Source organism: Arvicanthis niloticus, chromosome 25 (assembly GCF_011762505.2).
Source record: "Arvicanthis niloticus isolate mArvNil1 chromosome 25, mArvNil1.pat.X, whole genome shotgun sequence".
In the NCBI taxonomy this organism is placed as follows: Eukaryota; Metazoa; Chordata; class Mammalia; order Rodentia; family Muridae; genus Arvicanthis; species Arvicanthis niloticus.
This window is the reverse complement of record NC_133433.1, coordinates 21462491-21482592: the sequence shown is the minus strand read 5'-3', so window position 1 is coordinate 21482592 and position 20102 is coordinate 21462491. Positions and strand designations below refer to the sequence as shown.

Here is a 20102-nt window from a genome sequence, read left to right as displayed (position 1 = left end):
TAGAAATGCAAAGAACGACAGCTCAGGGTACAGATTCATTTCCCAGACGGACAGGATGGAGAGACAAGCCACAGGAGGATGCCTCTCCTGGATGTCACTGTAATGACGGGAAGAGAAAGGGGGAGTAGGTGGGGTGCAGATATTTTGAAGGCATTTTGTCTGGTATTAGACATTAAGAGATGAAAGCGTCATCTCAGGATAACAGTAATATAAGAAGGACATGTGACCAAACATGAAGGAGCTTGAACAGGGAGATCGTTTTGTCCTAGTGGAATAAATATCTGCTCAGTATTATTTAAATTTTCTGTTGCTTTCCTTTCTCATCCTTACATTGGTGAATGATAATTAATCATCTAAATCCCAGAAAGAGGAAGGAAGGAGGTAGAGTAAGTGCCTTCACGTCCCAGACAGGCTGTGGGTTGGCAATCATGAGCCAAGTAGCCCTAAGGGACATAAAATGGGTTGGGGTAGAACTAGAAGCCCAGGCGATCAAGAGCAAAGTAGTCACCCTCAATAGCCTAGCAGTTAGGAGTAGGGACGATAGATACAGGAGCAGCAGCGGTGGGCCTCAGTTTCTCTGTCTGTAAAATGGAGACAATGCAGCCCTTGTCTCCCGCTTGTTATGAAGATTAAGTGAAAACTGTTTGCAAAGGCCATAGAGCCAGGCCCTGACACGGCAGGTGTCAAGGGTGAGAGTCAGGCCTCGGACCTTAAGGAAGTTAGAATAAAGGGAAGCAGAGAGGAGACCAAACTGCCTCTCCTCAGGCCTGCAGGGTCCCAAAGAAGACAAAGGGTGGAGTGCAGAGCGCGGGGAACCCACAGAGACACAGCCACCTCAGATCAAACCAGGACAGGAGGAGCAGAATGGCAGAACCACTTCTCCCTGGGTCTATCCGTGGCTGTGTAACTCTTGGCTGAATGGCCTTAGGAAACTCAGTTATCTTTTTTTTTTTTAAATCCATGAAAGTGGAATGATCACAGGAGGGCGTTTACAGTTGGTGCGTGAGTACCCCGTGAAGACTCTGGACGACAACTGTCTAGAGCGAGCGCTGTGCGAGAGAAGCAACTCTACACCGCCAAATCTAGCAGCGTCCAGGCTCCGCGGGGCGATGGGCGGGGAAGACACTGGGAATCTGGGGACAGATAAAGGAAACTCGTGATGGGGCGAGGCTGAGCTGAAGAGAAACAGATTGGGGTAGAGCTGCACAGGGAGGGGGTCTGGTGGAAGGGGGTGAGAAAGGGTGGGGATCAGAGAGTTGGGAGGCCACAGCGTAAAATAGTAAAGCAGACTTGGGGCACAGGGGCGGGGGTGAGGAGAGATATGGAATCCGAATGGGAAGGAACTGGGGGGTGGGGGGAATGACGTCCTGAAGACAATAGGAAAGAGGAAAAAAGGAAGTACGGGAGCAGAAGAGGGAGTCAAGCCCCTAAGGGGCCAGAGAAGTGTGGGATCCCAAGAACGAGAAATGAAGCAGCTGGAGCGAGCGCTGGAGATTGAGGTCTGTGAGGGAAAAGCCTGGGGCCTGCAGGGGAGCGCGGCAGCTCTGAGCATGGGTCCAAACTCAGAAGACTGGTGGCCTTTGCCTGACCTCGAAGGTCGGGAATAGACGCGGGTCTTTGTGGAAAGCAGCATCCTACCGAGAGGATGGGGCTGTGAAGGACTGGCCCCTGTGCCTGGCTTCCCGGGTTCAGGGCTGAACCTTGAGGGAGGTGAGGGGGTGGTAACCACCCGCTAGGAATGTAGGGCAGCTAAGAGTAGGTACCACTACCGGGAGCCAGGGCGCAGCCTGTGGCAGCAGCACCCGCTCCGAGCCAGCCGCCGCCGCTGCCGCTTCCCGGGTCCCTAGATAGCCTCACCGCCGGCTCCTCGGAAAGTTCGGGGAGCTGGCGGGGACTGACGGTCCACAGCGCAAGCGGAGAAGAATTGCCGTCCCCGCCCTTGCCAGCCCTCCCCCGGTGCTGCCTGCGGGCACTGGCTCCCCACGCCTGGGACAGCTGCGCTCTGTTCCCGCTCGCCCAGCCAGCGCTCCGGACCCCGCGGGGCGCTCCCAGCTCTGACCTCGCACGCGTCCCGCGGGGGCGCTGCGCCTCGCCACCACCCCAGCGCACCGCCGCCCCCCACTCCACACCTCCTGCCCGCACTACCCGCCGCCCTCCCCATTCCCGCAGAGCTGCTCTCCCCTCCTCTCCCCACCTCCCGGCGAGGGGCGGGAGGGGGCGTGGCAGGGCTGGATTTGTGTAGCTGCTACCCGGCTCCCCGCACTCGGAGTCTGCAAGAGGAACGCGGCCCCCGCTGCTGTCCAGCTGCTCCGTGCCTTTCGCGCCCGGCACAGCCGCCGCTGTCGCCGCCGCCTCTCCGAGAAACTCAGCCACTCGCTCGCCATGGACACTCCTAGGGTCCTTCTCTGGGCGATCTTCCTCATCAGCTTCCTCTGGGATTTGCCGGGTTTCCAGCAGGCTTCCATCTCCTCGTCCTCCTCCACCGAATTGGACTCCACCAAGGACGTGGGGAACCGCAAAGAAGGGAAGATGCAGCGGACTCCACAAGAGAGTGCGGAGGGCCGGACGCCCCAAGAGCACCGGCCGCGGCAGAACGAGCTCCGGCGGCGGCCGCCTGGACAATCTCAGGGGCAGGAGCCGCCGGGCAGGGGGCCGCGCGTGGTGCCTCACGAGTACATGCTGTCAATCTACAGGACTTACTCCATTGCCGAGAAGCTGGGCATCAATGCCAGCTTTTTCCAGTCTTCCAAGTCAGCTAATACGATCACTAGCTTTGTAGACAGAGGACTGGGTAAGTGGCAAAGAAAGCGCCCGACTCTTCTCCGGTTGGAGCTCCTCAGGCAGAGCGCTGCCCCGGCTCTGGCAAGAGGCTGCTTTTGTGAATTCCCTTCGCATTCTGGACACCCCCTCCCCCCCCCACTTTTTTTCTTTTTCTCAAGCCCCAAATTCTGAGTGCCGCTGCAGCTTTTGCGCCAGTCTGCAGTCCTCCCCTACTTTCTTACTTTTCTTCTCTCTTTTCCCTTCATGTTTTCTCTTAATGTGCATCGCGGCGGCCACTGATAGCTAGCAGAGGAAGCGTAGAGGAAGACAAGTGGTGAGTAACTGAAGAGAGATAGAGAAGAGTCAGGGAAAGGACTGAGAGACCCTGGCTCCAAAGCTTATGAGGGTCGCGGGCCCTAGAGCATCCTGAGAGCTTTAGAGAGCCTCCTGTCTCTCAAGGAAAAGCCGGCACAAGGTAGTCAATCGGCCAAGTCTAGTATCGGTGCCAGGCAGTGCCTAGATCCAGCAGCCCTGTGGGTTCTCTCGGAGTCCTGCGCAGAGTGTGGGGGAACATCAGACAGGTGGGCATCCAGTGCCTTGAGGCACCGTTTTTGTTTTTCTTCCTAGCACACCTGATAGTTTTCAAGTCACCTTACACGGGGTGGGCTGCAACTGGGAGCGCTAAAAGAGAGGGATTGTTGGGACTTACAGAACTACAGGACGATACTCATCCACCTTTCTCAGCCAGACCACCCTTCTCTCTATAAGCATCTTCGGGACCTAACCCTCACCCCCTGTGCCAGACAGGATGCACTCGCGTCTATAGGATTCGGAGTTCCCAACTCTTGCTATTATCGCTGATCCAAAGCATGGGCAGTGAAATCTTCAGATACTGGGGAAAGTTTCTTCTAGAGAGGAAAAGTAATTCAGTAAAAGCAAAAAAGGAGAGAAAGAGGAAAGGACAGTAGACTGAGGGGAAAGTATAGAGAAGGTAGGAGGCGCTTCCCATATTCCCAGACTTAGCTATTCCTTGATCCTCAGGTTCAGGTTCAATGAAAAGTACCCAGAAACTCAAGAGCCCCCGAGATTGGGAAGAGGGAACTGGTCAGCTACAACTACCTACCTTGATTGTTCGCACATTCTCGAACCTTTCCAGAGTAAGCTAATGTTCCCCTCCCCCTCCCCCACCTGCCCCAACCCTATTCAATCTCCAGCCTCCAGCCTTCCCTCCAAGCTGCTTTTCTTCGCAGCCAATGTACTGGCCCAACCAGAACTCAGTTACAATCCGAGGTCAGCTGGGTTAGGAGCTGCTGAAAGATCCTGATGGCAAATTAATGCCGCCGTATTTTATGACGATTTTAGGAATAATAAAGTCACCTTTACAAAGACACACGTGGCTTCTTCGTTGCTGCTACTAGGTCTTGGACCTGGGTGCTCTAACGCAGCGCCAACTTCTTCCTACTGCGCTGCAATGCAGTTTCTCTCCCAGCAACTTCTCTGTTAACCTCCTAGCATCTCTAATACTGTCGCCAAAAGAGAGGTGACGGAAGGTTAGAGAATACTGCTTTTAGGGAAGAAATCCTAGAGGCCTAGGCTGTCAGGCAGTTGGGTACGTTTTTCTTTTCCTGGGAAGTGGCAAGCTCTCCCATCTTAAGCCAGGCAGACACCCTTATTGGTTCTCTACTCCCTGAGAGTTCCTTGGCACATCACCAAGGGACAGTGTGGGCTATTCCAAGGTATCTAGAGGAGAGACTTTGGAATTTCAGAAAGCATGAAAAGTTGCCTGTCTTTGGGGTCCCAAGACCTTGTATAGACTTGAGCACCCATCAACCCTTGTTTGCCCTGCAGCGCCCACACACTCTAGAGCCCCGGCATCATGCTGGGAACCCACGGGTTCTTCGAGAACGAACACAGGGTAAGGTTTGGGAAAGGGGAAGAACACTGTTCCCGACCCATGGCCGTAAAACCAGGAAGACTGTGGATTCAACCTCAGAAAACGTTGGGGACAGGGCTGCCAGAGATTCCTAGTCAGAGGAGACGCGGCAGGAGCGTCGACTGGGACCGCAGCTTCAAAGGCTCTGTCTCCTCCTCGCTGGCCAAGTTCGAAAGAAAACTTTAGGAGGGCAGCTGGGATACTTGGAAGGCTGCGGTGCTAGTCTCAAGCCTCAAGGGCGTAAAGGAGTTCGGAGGAGGGGGGTGCAGAGAGGAACTGGAGGGGCGTGCGGAGGAGGGGCTGTATTGCTGGCTGCAGCCCCAGCTTGATAAAGGGAAAACCTCACTTTCCCTCTCACTGATTTTGATTTGATGTGTCACCGGCGGTGACCTCGGGTTGGACCTTCCGGGGCTTGCTTAGCATTGGGCCCCTGATTGGAGTGTTTCGACTCAGCGATCTAATTGAGGGTTCATGTCATAACACATCAAACGGTGTCTAGTCTCCCGTGATGGAAGGGACCCACTAACCGCGCATCCTCAGCTTCTGGCGAGGACTTCCGCCCCTCTCGCGCGGGGGTTCTTAACGTGCCAAACTCTTCAGCATCCCCTCCCCCAACCCCTGAGTGGGATGAAGAAAAAAAAAAAAAAGCAAGCCGGGAGCTGAGCCGGTCGTGCTAAGTTGGCGCCTTGCCTAGGGGAGGTTTAAATCACCACAGAGAGTGGTAGGGTAGGCTGGGATCCCAGGAGCCAGGGTCCCTCTAGGGGAGGAGCCCCGAAGCCGGTTCACAGGCTCCAAGACAATTCCAGAGAATTGGTTAAAGGTCTTGCTCACATGGGAACTTAAAAGTTATACCTGAATCTGGTCTAAGAATGGGAGGGCTGGAATAAGCAAGAGAGCGGTGGCTCCACCGGCAGCCTTCTGTACAGTCTGGAGTGCTGCTCCCTGTCCCACTCGTCCGAAGGAGGCCTTATTGCAAGCTTTGAAAACGCCCTGAAAGGGTACATAATGGTAGCCAAGATTGATTGACCTTTTACTGTGGGCCAAGTACTGTGCTAAAAGCTATGATGACGTGAATGAGCTCATTTACCTCTCAGCTTCTGTTGCTGAGTTGCTTTAGAGGTGAATTAAGAAAGACAGAGAAATTAAGTTGCTCAAGGTCACACAGCTTGTGAGAGGTGAGACTGGCATGCGAGTCTAGACTCTGAATGATAAACACTGCATGTGTGGATGGGATAAGGACGAGACGTTTCTAAGAAGTATGTTGAGATGCTGAAGTTTTTACAAAAGGTAAAAGTGAGATTTCCTTTCTGGCTTGATGTGGTACTTAAAGACCCAATTAGTAGTTCTCCTGGAACTTGGATGCAAGGGTCTGAATATGTGCTGTGCCCGGCTTCCTCTTGTGTTTATTTAGCCGAGGCACAAACTACTTTATGCGTGATTTTTTAACACGCTTTCATGCTGTGCCTGAAAAATTATTTTAGATAGGTAGAGATGAGAAAGTGCGTTTGTATGTGTTGGTGGGGAGCTGAGATCACAGGATCAGAGTGAACCAGGTTAGATATGAAATTACAAAGACCCTGGGCTCCCAGTCAGTCAAGAGGTAATGGGGAGGGAGATTGAGATAGAGAGAGAGGTCCTGCTTTGCAACTTATCTGGTAAGTGGCAAATAATTATATATATAAAAATAAAACTCTCAAGGCATCAAAGATGAGAGAAAAGAACAAATTGAGTCTAAGGTTACTTCTGTGGGTTCGGTTTCCCAGAGACTTTGAAGTAAGAACAGTTGTTACTGTGTTGTTGATACAAGCCTGCTTACAAAAAAAAAAGACAGCAAAGAACAGATAACACCAAAGAAGAGAGGAAAGCATCCTTTGGAGCTGGGTACCCTTAGAATCCAGTCAGGGAGAGTCGGCTCTTTATCTTCAGTTCAGAGATTACAAGGAGGCAGAAGTATGTTAGGGATTGACAGGCTTTGGAGAGAGGACAATCTAGTTCATAGTTTCCTGCTATTGAAGTTTGCCTGTTACATTGTGTTTATGCAGAACAGTGGGTTTCTGCGTGGTGTAATCAACCGGGCAGCGCTAGCACTTTTGTCTGTACCCTGTTGTCGTTGGCAAACGGAAAATGAAATATAAGCAGGGAAGTATTTTAATGGGGAAGGAGGGAATTCGCAACTGTTAATTATTTGGTGACCTTGTATTCGATTTGTTTGAGTCCCTTATAAAAACACTAATTCATACCAGACGGCCAAGTGAGGAAGCTGGGCAGAAGGTTCCAATCTAGGCTTTATTTCCCCGGAAAGAGAGAGCAGCCTTGGAAGGGGCTTGCTAAACGTGCAAGTGAGTGTGTGTGAGGGGTGTGGGCAGGGGACTGGGCACAGAGCTAGCTTTGTGGTTCAGGCTGAAGGATCTTCCTAGTTGCGTTAATAGGAGGTTCTAGGGAAAGCCCCGGGTAGGACAAGGAAGTATTAAACTCCAAAGTTTGTGCACTCTTGTAGTTGGACAATGATTCAGATACATTTAAGACCATAAACCAGTCCCCAAACCTATAGGCTTGTAGCTCAACATGGGTTGCTATCTTTGGATCTTTAAGGGGCAACAAAGGGAAAAAGGCAGGTGCTAAAAAGACAGGGAATCTCTCCTGTAGTCGGAGTGCAGGTTGCAGGAAGAGTCTTAGCCAGGAAGGCTTATCTGAAGACATCAAAAATTATCCTCTTCTTTGGATGCCCTGGGAAGTTGGAGCTTTTGCCCAGGGTGTAATCGCTAGTGGGGGAGGGGAAGGAAAATGTGCTCAAATACCCCTTTTGTTTCTGCACATTAAGAAAAGCAAAATTCATTCGAGCCACGGATCCTGGATCCTGTGCACTTTGTGAATTCTCCCTTTCCTAAATGAATCAGAATCGGAAAGTCATATGTTTGACAAGAGAGCATAGGTATCCCTGCATCCTCTGGGAATTCGGGTCTTTGTGGAAAGGGATTTGATGCCTCCACCTGGCGTTCTTGGGTGCCACCTCACTTCTTCCACAGTCAGGCACCTCTAAGGGCTTTGTTTTTGTGGGGGAGATGGTAGAAATGTGTCAGATAAAGGAAGTTTTGCTTCCTGACAGACTGCTGGTTGCTGTCAACCGTGGTCCATTCAACCATAGCTCCTAGGTTCTTTTAAGATCAATAAAAAGTTCGATAGCTCCTTTGCCTTTTCATAACCCAGAACCAACTGTGATTTTTTTGGGAATCAATGACCAGTCTTTTTTCTATAGTATGCTGGAATAAGGACCCATTGCAGATCCTTTGACAGCTCCAGTCTAAACACTGTATGTTTATCTTTAAATTCAATTTGAGTTACATTATGTCTTCTGCTTACTGGAATTAAATAGGTCACCATTGTCCTAATGGGTTCCAGGTACACCTTCTGCTTTCAGGTACACGCACTGCCCGGGGTAGAGAATTAGGTCCACTTGTCAAGGAGGGACTGCAGGAACTTAAAAGGGACAGCAAGCTGCTTGGTGGAGAGAGGCTCTGGCTGTGCAGTTAGAGGCTGGCATCTGGGGCGGGGCAAGGCTTACAGACCATAGTGGGCTGTACAAGAACAGAGAAGGGAGGGCTTCAGGCACTAGTTGGTGACTGCTGAGACTAAAGAGAGGGACATAAGGCAGGACAGGGCAAAAAGATGAAGTGTTCATGTTTTGCACAGCGAGCTTCTAAGGGAGGGTGGTGGTCCAGCTGCTACCCACTTCCCAGTAGACTGGAGCTTGGAAGTTCGATGGGGGTGGAAACCTGAAAACAAAACAAAACAAAACTCCGAACTGTGATCTGCAGCTGGCACCAAGAATCTCATTTTGCTACATTGTTGAAAGCTAGAGCAAGATGAGTGACTTGGAAGGAACCCCTTCTTCAGAGATTGCACCTCATCCAGTACATCAAAGAATATTATGGAGACTCCTTCAAAGCAGGGAGCCTTGGGAAATAGGAAGCCACCATCCAGTGCGTCTTTGAACCTTTGCCTTCTGCTACTACAGGATTCCTTGGGAAGAGGAGTTGCATAAAACATCCACTTATCTTTCTGCTTTGGTCCTGATGAGATCTGGGTCTAACTGCAGATTCTAGGAGAGCTTAAGACTCATGCATCCCCATCACTAACTCTTACCAGGAGATGTGGTGTCGCGTCCACTGAGCTTTTTGTACATTCAGTCCTGCAACTTGGGTCCCTGTGGCACTGGCTACCTCTACATGCAGAGCATGGGTGGGAGCTAGCAGAGGTGGTTTTGATCTCCTGTATGTGGTTCAATTAAACTTTAAGCTGCTGTGGTTGGGAGCCCAAGGTAAGACACAGCTGAAAAGAAAAATGTCAGGGCAAGTACCCTTGACCTTGGTTAGTCCCTCTCTCCCCAGCAAAAAGAGATTTGGGGACTTAGTTCCAAGGTAAATATTTCATCTGTCAAGACAAAACTAGGCTTTCATTTGCTGTACTCAGTACTCAGGGAGCTGGCTCTTTTCCTTTGTAGCTGCCCAGAAATTAGCAAGACTGAATTTGGAGTTATCACATTTTGAGGCTGGACCAAGGATCAATGATGTAGTTTTGGTCTGAACTTCACTTTTTCCCACTGAAGCAGATCCTGAGGTACCAGCATTGGGAGTTCTCCACAGGATCCAGGCAGGTGACAAGACCCTAACCAAGGAGTCTACAAGTCATAAGCTCATGTGAGAAGGAAAACATAGAACCACCATGCCAAACAAAAAGAAAAAAAAGAAAAAGAAAAACAAAATCAGACAATACATGAATGGTTCCCAGGTCAGTCTTGGGGTTGGAAGGGGAAAAAAAAAAAAAAAAAAAAAAAAAAAAGCTGAAACATACAGCAAGCTGTGAGTGAAGGCACCAAGAAAGTGAAGAGACTCTGAGAAGTTGGACCAGTTAGTGTGTGAGCAGGATGTACGCCCTGACAGAGCCACTGATCTTACTACTGACAGATGTAGTGTGTACCACCAGCAGCAGGGAGACTCAAGTGTTCATTTCTATGCCTCCTTCCCTCCACATAGGAGTAGGGTTTTATTTTGGTTTTGCCTTTTTCAGGTACAAATAGGGAGTATCCTTCTCTTACTACCAACAATTGGTTCTGTGGACAGATCAGACCTTCAGAACATACCAATGAGAGGAATTACAGGCGCCTCAGGAGTGTACTTGCTCAGCCAGGGAGAGTCACAGGTTAATGCATAGGCTAACACTGCCTTTTTTCTTGGTAGAGACTTACAAAAATGGTTTAGTCTTTATTGACTAAAATTTAATGAGGAGGGCACTCATCATCTGGCACTGTGGTGTTGTAAATGAATTGAAAAGACTTAGGAAGGTCACTATGATACATTTCAAAGCTATTGTTACAAAAGCCTTGATTGTCATTATAACTCAGATGGGTAGGAGCCAGAAGTTCTTCCTGTTTTCTTTACCTGTGTTGCCCAACAATGTTTTTCCTCTACTCCTAGAAATCTAGTGGAAATAACTGAACCATGACTGTTCAAAGAAGGCCAAGAAGAAGACAGATAAATCTCTTCCTACCGAAATATAGATAACCGTAGTAAGGTTGGTTGCAAGTTCCCCTGTACCATGTAATAGTCCTTAATTCTGACTTTTACAATGATCCTGCCAGATATACAGTGATTCTCCCACTTTGCAGGTGAGGCATATGAGACTGGGAATTCATGTGATTAAGACGCTAAGTCACAGGATTGGAATAAACAGCATCTTTCAGACTTTAGGTGATCATGCTCACCCCACATCATTAGTAGTAACTAACATGTGTATAAATGACATTGTCAGAAGTTATTCACATCCCTACGTGTCCCTGTGAGCTGGCATCACTATCTCCATTTTGTAAAAGAGACACAAAAAATTTTTTTGATACTGTCTTCTAAAAGTCACAGTGTTGACAAACTTTCAGCTATACTGCTTAGGAAATGGATGACTCTTGGAGACCAGTTACCTGAGCCATCATCTCTCCTTCCTTGCATGAGCAGTGAAGAAGAACTAGAATCATGCCAGGGGTTTAACTGTGCAGAGATCAAGGGTTGTGTTTAGAGAGATGATACAAATACAGGAGCCAAACTGTCAGTGCCAACATTTACTGGTAAGTCTCCTGGGTTTTCATTTATAACAATAGCTTTCTCAGAGGTGAATTTTATTTTTATTTACAATATACATTATATAATACTGTCTAGAATAAAGGACTTGTGGGCTAGCTGTGACACTTTCATATATGTATCACTGCGTTTTGCTCAACCTTGTTCCCCTTGTCCTGTTTCCAACGTTGCCCCCTTCATATAATCCTCTTTCAGCTTCCATGTCACATATACATTTTCATATATCCCTCAACTGGAGAAAGCATGGAATATTTATCTTATTCTCCTGGCATTACCATCTCCTGCTTTCGTCCTTCCTCACTGCTGGGTTTTTTAAAATATGTATTTTTAATTTTTTAGTTGACATGGTATTTACATATACTTATGGGGTACAATGTGAAATTCTAACTTATGTATGTACACACATGCACACACAGTGTGTAACCATTAGCTCACAGGTGACTGTGAGAATTACATAAGCTAAGAATTTATATTTTTCCCAACACATAGCAAATATTACACCACCGTCTGCTATTACAGCCAATGCTCTGGGTGGTCAAGCAAGAGCATTCAGGGGTGCTGTGTGGGATTCTCCCAAAACATTTTCTTTGTGGAAATTCTTAGCAAAGGGCCAGAGTTTGCAAGGATTGGCTCAGGACTGCCTAGGAGGTACTATATCCTAGGATAAATAGTCCAAGCATAGTCCACAGGTCTTCATACCCCATATGGAGTACACTTGGAATATTCTAACTTGACAGACTCTGTTGACACTCAGGGTGGTGATGGATCTGAGACCCCACCATTCCTCCAAATACATTCATGAAGTCTGAGCTTCGAAGTTTTCCATCTAGTAAAGGAAAAGGTGACCTGTCCTGGGGAAACTGCATCACAGTCAAGTATTGATTGAGGACCAAAATCTAAGTAGTGGCAGGTTTCCCTTTTCTTTTCTTTCCAGTACACAATCAAGGCCTGTGTAGAGATGGAGCTCTTGGAGCTAGTGCAATTCATCTCTCACCGGTTGCAAGATGCAGAGTTAAGTCTTGGTGTTCTGAAGTTTCTTCCCCAGAAATGACTGTAACAGTGGAGCTGAGCTTGAATGCTTGGTGAAGGGATCTGAGAGAGGCCATCAAAGCTCCGAGTTCTGTGAGCCTGGCACAAAGGCAGTGTACGGTTAACACCCAAAAGTACTTCTGGGTCCACAATAAGGTAGGGTCAGGAAGGAAACTTAGTTTCAGAGTTCTGGAGTGTTCTTTGCAAAGATGGGCCATTGATTCTCTTTGCACCCATGGCCTGACCCTACTTAGGGTGTAGGATTCTGTGCTTTCCAAGACACAGGAGACATTGCCAGGCAGATGGAGAAGGCTGCTAGAGTCTGACCAGCATCTATTCAGAGAATCTCAGTTAATGTAAAGGTGAGACACAGGTCAATGTATAAAGGACCTGTTGCTCCTTTTTGAAGTGCATATAGAATCTTGGTTCTGGTCCCTGGGGAAAAAAAAAAAAAACAAATCCAAGCTGAATCCTCAAGAGGGACATCAACTGTACAAATCTTGGGAAATCAACTCTGGTCCTTCCCCCTTTGTAAGTTTCAGCTTTGCAGAAATCATATGAAGGCTGGCTGGCTGGCAACACCTTAAGTAGGAATAACTACAGGGTACTGAGGGAATATGCTGTCTTGTATCCTTAAGCTCAGGCTGTCTGTGGGCTCCCTGGCTACATCTTTTCCTCTCCATTTTAGTGTTTGTGTCTAGAGTCCTTCAGCCATTCACTGTGCCCACCATAACCTTGTGCACCTGCCTAAGAATGTCTGTCTCCATAATTGCTCTGGATCCTTCTTCTCTAATTAAATCCTCATCTTAACTTATGTTTATTCTGACTGAGTCGTCCTTCGATCAGCATCTTCCTATTTGGATTTTTTAAACTTCTGTGCTAAAAGCTCTGGATGACATCGTTGTAGTACAACGAGAAGGTAGGAGGGTGGAGAGCACCAGTCCAGTCTGGACTGGATAGGAGACTTTTTTTAGTTAAACAAATGAAAACCAAGACACCTTACACCAGAACTGTCAGGGTTTGTATTTTGCCCATATTTGTACTGTCGCCTGTTCAAGATTTTCTTCAGATATGCCTGTTATGACTTTTCCTCATTTCTGTCCTCCTTCCTTCGCTACTCATCTTCTGGAGAAAAAGGAAATGCAGAAAGTCCCTGCAGTTATGCCTTGGGAGGCTTATGAGTCCTATGCCTGAGAGAACCCAGTTGACTGAGGTGAGAGAAGTGCTGTAAAACAAACCGAGTTGATGCCAAGGGAAGCCTTTCCTGATGAATTACTGATCATTCTCCAACTCACAGAGCCTAAAGCAGGCAAGCAGTTTCAGGATGCTTGTGAGATGATTTATGAAAATATACCATAGATTTAGAAGCCAACAGTGGATATTTATGCAAGGGAGGGAGTCGTTTGCTGACATCACCCATATTTACATAAGACTTAGATGAGGTCTGTACAAGGCAGTGCAAAGGGCCAGGGCTGGCTTCCTAGCCACAGGTGACCCATGGAAGCTGGGCCAGGCTTTTGTTTGCCAGGCCAGCTGGTAAAGTGTTTGGGGCAGTCTGTAACTACTACTTGGTACTCTCTACACTCCAGACCTATGGTATGCCTCTTCTTGGATATGTCTTTGCTGCATAGGGCTCCAAAGCAGGTTTAAACATGTGGGGAATGTAGTCTGAAGGGCATCTGTAGAGAGTAGCCACTTTCTTGGGTCCTGTGCTTAGAAGTCAGAGGCTCTGGAGACCTGCTGAGAAGGCATGCAGATGAAATTATTGAAAATTATCAGTGTTTCTATCGACTAGAAGGAGCCTAGAGAGACTATGACATGGTCTAGGGGTGGCATCTTGGACCTTGCTCTGCATCTGGCTGCTTTGGTCTTTCTCTACCACAGTGACTCTTCTCCCCACAAGATGGGAAATCCAATCCCTACCCGTGTTGGTGGCCCTCTGAAACTGAGTACCTGAGCCAACAGAATAAACATCATTTGGATGTTTCTAGAAAGACACCCCCCTAAGCCTCTGGAATCTGAAATAATTTTTTGTCAGTAGCAAGTTCCTATGATTCTAGGTTGTTTTTCTTGTTTGTTTAGTATTTGGTATGTATGGTGTGTGTGTGTGTGTGTGTGTGTGTGTGGTTGTTGTTGTTGTTAATGGCCACTACACTAGACTGATCTCCAGGTTCCTGGGCTACAGATTTCTGGCTTTTAGCCCAGTTTGATGACCCAGGTAGCTTTTTTAGCAGCCTATCTTCTCTAGAGGATCACACTACTCATGTGTATGTTTACCTGGGATGCTGTGGCATGCTGACTGGGGTGGCTATAAGTGTTCAGGTACAATCACGAGGTAGACTAGTACAGGAAGAAAAGAGAACAGATCAAGACTGGAGGCCATATTTGCATTCTTTCTATAGTTCTAGAATAATAGTATGTGCAGGACAGTCTTACAAGATAGGTTACCAGGCAACTTAAGGTTGAAAAATCTACAAGAGCCTTTCTCTACAGATGCTTGTTTCAGTTTTGATTCAGATGTGCAGACTATTATCTTACCTTAAAAAAAAAAAAAGAAAAGAAAAGAAAAGAAAGAAAAGAGCCAGGTGGTGGTGGCATCATTACTTGGAAGGCAGAGGCAGGCAGATTTCTGTGAGTTCAAGGCCAGTCTGGTCTACAGAGTGAGTTCCAGGACAGCCAGGTTATACAAGAAAACCTGTCTCGAAAAAAAACCAAGCAAACAAAAAAACAAACCAAACCAAAAGAATGGAAACAAAAGAATGATATCTCCATGTTGCAGGAGAGCTAAGTAAACAGCTCATTATTCTTTATACCTGTCCATGTTCTCTAGCCAGAAACCAAGTAAGTCACATTATGAAAAGAGAGGTGGAAATGATGTCCCAAGGGAGACCGGGATTTATTCCCAACAAACTCCAGAAATACAGTTTGTTTTGTATCCCCTTCCTTTAGCCCCTTCCCACTCTTGGCTGCTTCTAGAATTCTCTATTTGGCCTACAGTGCCGAGGCAATGGGACTCGCTGCTGAATGCTCAGGCGTTGGATCTAGGCACACCTAAGTGGTGCCCTCGACCTCATCACTTATTTAGGCAATTAATTTCCCCAAACCTTGGTTTTCCCACCATAGAAATGGGACCACTATCTACCTACCCTGTTGAACTGTGCAATGGAATCAAGGTTAGAACTGGATCAGCCCTCAGGACCTTTAGCTGGAACAGCAGGAGTTGGCTAGTTAGTCTGTTCCATCCTGAAATGGGAAGAGAGTGAGCGAGTGAAGCCTAAAGTGACAGATACTCAGATCTGGGTAGTGGCCAAGCACCACTGTCAGCCACAGCTTTCTATGAAGGAAGAGACAGTGTGGTGAACTCCCCCTGGGCTGGTTTGAAGGTCTTGGCTTCCATATCCAACTTCCTGCAGCAAGTCTTCCCTTTTTGCCTCTCTAACCCTTCCCACAGCTCCACCTCAGGTACAGGCATGCGCCGTAGAGGCAGCCGGCCAGCAGTTAGCCCAGAGTGCTGGCTGGGTGTGGCTGAGGTTCCAGAGCCAGTGTCCGTGGGCTGTATGTCCCCAGGCTACATCTGGACAGGCAGTGAGTGTCGGAATGGACCTGGCCATACTTTTACTATTGAAATCGACCCAAACTTTACTAGCTTCTGGGGAAAGCAGGGAGCTTTGGGGATTTTTGTATTTGCTGGGTTGTAAACATTTTATGGGAAGGCAGCCCAGGAAAATCTGCTTCGCTTTCCGCCGTGCACGTTGAAGTGATGTTGGCTGCATGCACAAATGTGTCAGAAAAAGAGGTCTAATATTCCATTTGTCCTAAAAATATTGCCTTGGAATTTTTAAAGTCTGCAAGGGTGTATGGTTCACAAGTGTATTTTTTCTCACTTGTAACCAAGAAATGAATCTTTGGGATTCATTGAAAAACAGAATATCAGATTGAGTGGTGAGGAAAAGGAGTGGGGCATGTCCCTGCTGGTGTCTAGGTAATCCTGGCTAAGGTTTTTTCTTTCCAGGAATGTCTATCTCCCTTGTACAGAAAGATCTTAATAGATGAAAGTGCTAGTTTTCTCATGCCCCTGTCTCCACTTCTGAAAGCTGCATCTTCTTTTATTTGTTGGAAGGAAGGAAGGAAAAGATTGGAAAAGAAAGAAAGAAGTGACACAGCAACCCTCCACCTTATCTGCATCATACTGGGCCTAAAACACGCCAGCGACACTGTAGTGGGGGCAGCAATATGATCCTGGACTATTGGGTTTATAGAATGACTGTTAACTATAAATCACTTTGGAGTCTGAAGGAAAGAGATTCATAATAAGCACCCAAAAGCCTCATGCCCGGATCCTGTTCTTAGATATCGATTCAATTAGACAAGCAGACTCTGACACAAATACTTTAAAGGGCAAATTGAAAATCATGCTTCTACAAGTTTCACAGCCATTGACCTGTGTGTATTCTAGGTCTCCCAGGGTTCTGGGTCTGTGGTAAGCAAGGGCTTGCCATTCATTCTTCTACAGGTTGGTGGAGGGTGTCCGGTGCCTGGGAAAGACAGAGACGAATATGGACGGGATGTAGATAGTTAGAGTGCCAGAAAGATAATGAACAAGTCAAGGTCCTGTGATAGTGGCTCAGAGAGGCTGTTTTGGATCAAGGTGGTTTAGGATGACCTCTTGGAAGAGGGAACATTTGAGAAGTCAATGATGAGAACTCCAGGACAGAAGGGCTAGCAAAGCAAGGCCCAGACTTGTGACCACAAGGGCGTATCAGTCCCTGCTGACAGGGAGCCCAGGGAGGCCGCCTCAATAAGAGTACAAACTTCTGTCCCAGACAGCAGCAGAGCTGAGGAGGGGGTCCGGTCTGGTGTGGTTCTCAGTGTATGTATGGTCCAGGCATGAGCGGGCGGCCGAACTGGACTCCCAGGCTGCCTACCCCCTCCTTCCCACTTCCTCTTGGGGATCGCCGAAGAGCACCGGGCTGATCTCCCCGTAAGTGAAACTGACTGTAATTATTTTTTATCTCACAGACGATCTCTCGCACACTCCTCTCCGGAGACAGAAGTATTTGTTTGATGTGTCCACGCTCTCAGACAAAGAAGAGCTGGTGGGCGCAGAGCTGAGGCTTTATCGCCAGGCGCCCCCAACGCCCTGGGGGCCACCTGCCCGACCGCTGCACTTGCAGCTTTTCCCCTGTTTGTCCTCATTGCTACTGGACTCCAGGACCCTGGATCCTCAGGGGCTAACCCAGGCCGGCTGGGAAGTCTTCGACGTGTGGCAGGGCCTGCGCCCTCAGCCCTGGAAGCAGCTGTGTTTGGAGTTGCGGGCAACCTGGGGTGAGCTGGACGCCGGCGATACCGGGGCGCGCGGGAGGGGTCCCCAGCAGCCACCGCCTCTGGACCTGCGGAGTCTGGGCTTCGGTCGGAGGGTGCGGCCGCCCCAGGAGCGCGCCCTGCTTGTCGTGTTCACCAGATCGCAGCGCAAGAACCTGTTCACTGAGATGCATGAGCAGCTAGGCTCTGCAGAGGCTGCGGGAGCAGAGGGGTCATGGCCAGCGCCGTCGGGTGCCCCAGACGCCGGGTCTTGGCTGCCCTCGCCCGGCCGCCGGCGGCGACGCACCGCCTTCGCTAGCCGTCATGGCAAGCGACACGGCAAGAAGTCAAGGCTGCGCTGCAGCAGAAAGCCTCTGCACGTGAATTTTAAGGAGTTAGGCTGGGACGACTGGATTATCGCGCCCCTAGAGTACGAGGCCTATCATTGCGAGGGCGTGTGCGACTTTCCGCTGCGCTCGCACTTGGAGCCCACCAACCACGCCATCATCCAGACGCTGATGAACTCCATGGACCCGGGCTCCACCCCACCCAGCTGCTGTGTTCCCACCAAATTGACTCCCATCAGCATCCTGTACATCGACGCGGGCAATAATGTGGTCTACAAGCAGTACGAGGACATGGTAGTGGAGTCCTGTGGCTGTAGGTAGCGGTGCTGTCCCGCCGCCTGGGCCAGGGACCATGGAGGGAGGCCTGACTGCTGAGAGAGGAGCAGGAGCTGGCCTGGAAGAGGCCACAGGTGGGGGCAGCATGAAAGTAGGAGCACAGTGAGAGAGGAGGCAGCCCAGTCTTTCCAGAACCATCCCAAACTCAGAAGCATCTAAGGGTTTCACACTTTGCCTGGCCATTCCGGAAAGACTAGACAAGAAGGATTATTTTATTAGTATGCTTTTTTTCCCATCTTGGTCTTGATAGGACATGGAAGGAGGGAAGATGTGTATCTGTTCACAAGTGTTCTGTGGGAGGAGGGCGTGAGAGAAATAACCAATTACTGTTGCCCCCATCTCAGATTGGTTGTTTCTACCTGTGTAAGAAAGTGAGACCTTTTGAGTTTTTCAAGCCAAGTCACAGCTGGCATCCTCGGCTGCACAGGAAGTATTAGGGGAGTTGGCCAGAGGAATATGCCAGTCTGGAAGGGTCTTGCCCTTAGAGAAGCCCAAGCTGCCCCCTTCTTCCCTCTGCATTCCCATTTATCAGCCCTGTCCTGGTCTCTCCCAGCCCAGGGAACTGGGAGTTGCCACTGCTGCGACTCAGGTCTCCGGATGCCTTTACTCTTGCTGGTGGGGGGAAAGGATTTGGTATGGATGGAATGACAAGAATTAGTCCGTGTGGAACCCCGTGAAGGATAATGAGAAACCACAAGGCCTACCTCTGACCTGGTGACACGGAGGTGCATTACCCAAGGCTGGAGGTAGCCCACCCAAAAGCTCTTGGTCATGTCTCTCATTGATTTCTTTAAACAGAATTTGCCAAAATTCCAGCATCTCCCTCTAAGGCAAAGGTTTTTGTTTTGTTTTGTTTTGTTTTGTTTTGTTTCTTTTAGTGGTGAGGGGTGGAAACTCTATAATTAAGGTAAGAAGGGAAGAGGAGGAGGAGGAAAGAATCTAAGAGGTGGAAGGGCTACGTCAGGAGGGGAGAAGACGGGGCCCCACAGGAGGATGGAGATAAAGGGCCAGGCCTCAAGCAGGGAAGGAGGATGAAAGGCCAGGAGCCTCTGCCTCTGAAGTTTCTTAAAATTTAAGTCCCCTCTCCTCTTTCTGACATTCCTGAGAGATTACCAGCCAGCAATAGCCCAGGGCTCCCCCTAGAGAATCGTTTTAGATTGTAATTACCAGTTAGGTGGTGTTTTAAAACCTTAGTAATGAGAAGCTGTGAGTCAAGTGTTACATTGAGCTTGGGGTGGAAACTGGGGTACAGGGCAACGGGGAAAGAAACCAGAAGGAAGCTAGAGACAGAACATGGGGAAATACCTGTGCCCAGGTAGTCAGAATCTCCATCCTTCCCACAGTCTGTATCATGATTACTTTCAAACACCGCCCAGACAGAGTCCCTTTGAGAAGTAAGCTTCTTCATCTTTGTCAATGGAATAGTTTAAACCTTGTGTTAATGATTACAGAATGTTTTGGGTTACCCCAACTTGTTTTTTCTCTCCCCATTGAAATCTGTTTCTTGTATGGTTCAGAGAATGACAAACTGTCAAGGAAAGAATTGGAATGCGAATACATGGTAATATAAACTGGTAAGGGAGAAAAGATAAGACTTAGCCAGAGAAATAACTTAAATGCACATTTGCTTTGGATGCACTGCTGTTCTGTTGAGGCTGTATATATTTGTTTATTTAAGATGACTGAAAGTGCAAAGAGAAAACATGCAATTCATCTTAATGTACAAAACGTTATATGCACTCAAATGTTATAATTTCTAATATTTTTAAAGTTTATATTTGAGTTGTACAAAGTTAAGCATTAATCAGATATTTCATTCTTTCATAATGTTATCATTTTCTTAAATATTATTACAAAATTTTAAGTGTGTCTAATGGAGAGTTTTTTTTTGAAACTGTCTACCTCACTATAATACAGATTTTGACAACACTAAAGTTATCAGAGGTTGATTAATATTCAAAACATTTTTATAGTATAACTTCTTGGATGATATGGAATCTGGTTAATTCTGTCTTATTAAACTCATTTTCCCCTTAATAACTCAGCCTGGTTCATGTGGATCTCTAGAAATCATTTTCTCAAGAAACTATTGTTCGCAGTGTTTTGTTCCAGTACCAATTGGAAGACACTAATTGTTTAAAAGGCAACTGTCATGAGCATTATTTTACTTCAAAACTCTTAACTGCTTCCACAATTTTTTAATTCATAAAATTAAAGCCAAATCCTGAGCAGCCATTTAACAGTGTACCCTATCATACAAGACTGAAA

At 47.9% G+C, this 20102-nt stretch overlaps 1 protein-coding gene across 1 annotated transcript; it reads left to right on the top strand.

Annotated features, from left to right (window-relative positions):
- The first annotated feature begins 1393 nt into the window (after nt 1-1393).
- On the top strand, nt 1394-19850 carry Gdf6 (growth differentiation factor 6). The gene is made up of 2 exons (XM_076924208.1): nt 1394-2791; nt 16870-19850. The coding sequence occupies exons 1-2, from the start codon at nt 2383-2385 to the stop codon at nt 17817-17819; spliced, it is 1359 nt and encodes a 452-aa protein (XP_076780323.1). The 5' UTR covers nt 1394-2382; the 3' UTR covers nt 17820-19850.
- Nucleotides 19851-20102: the final 252 nt, after the last annotated feature.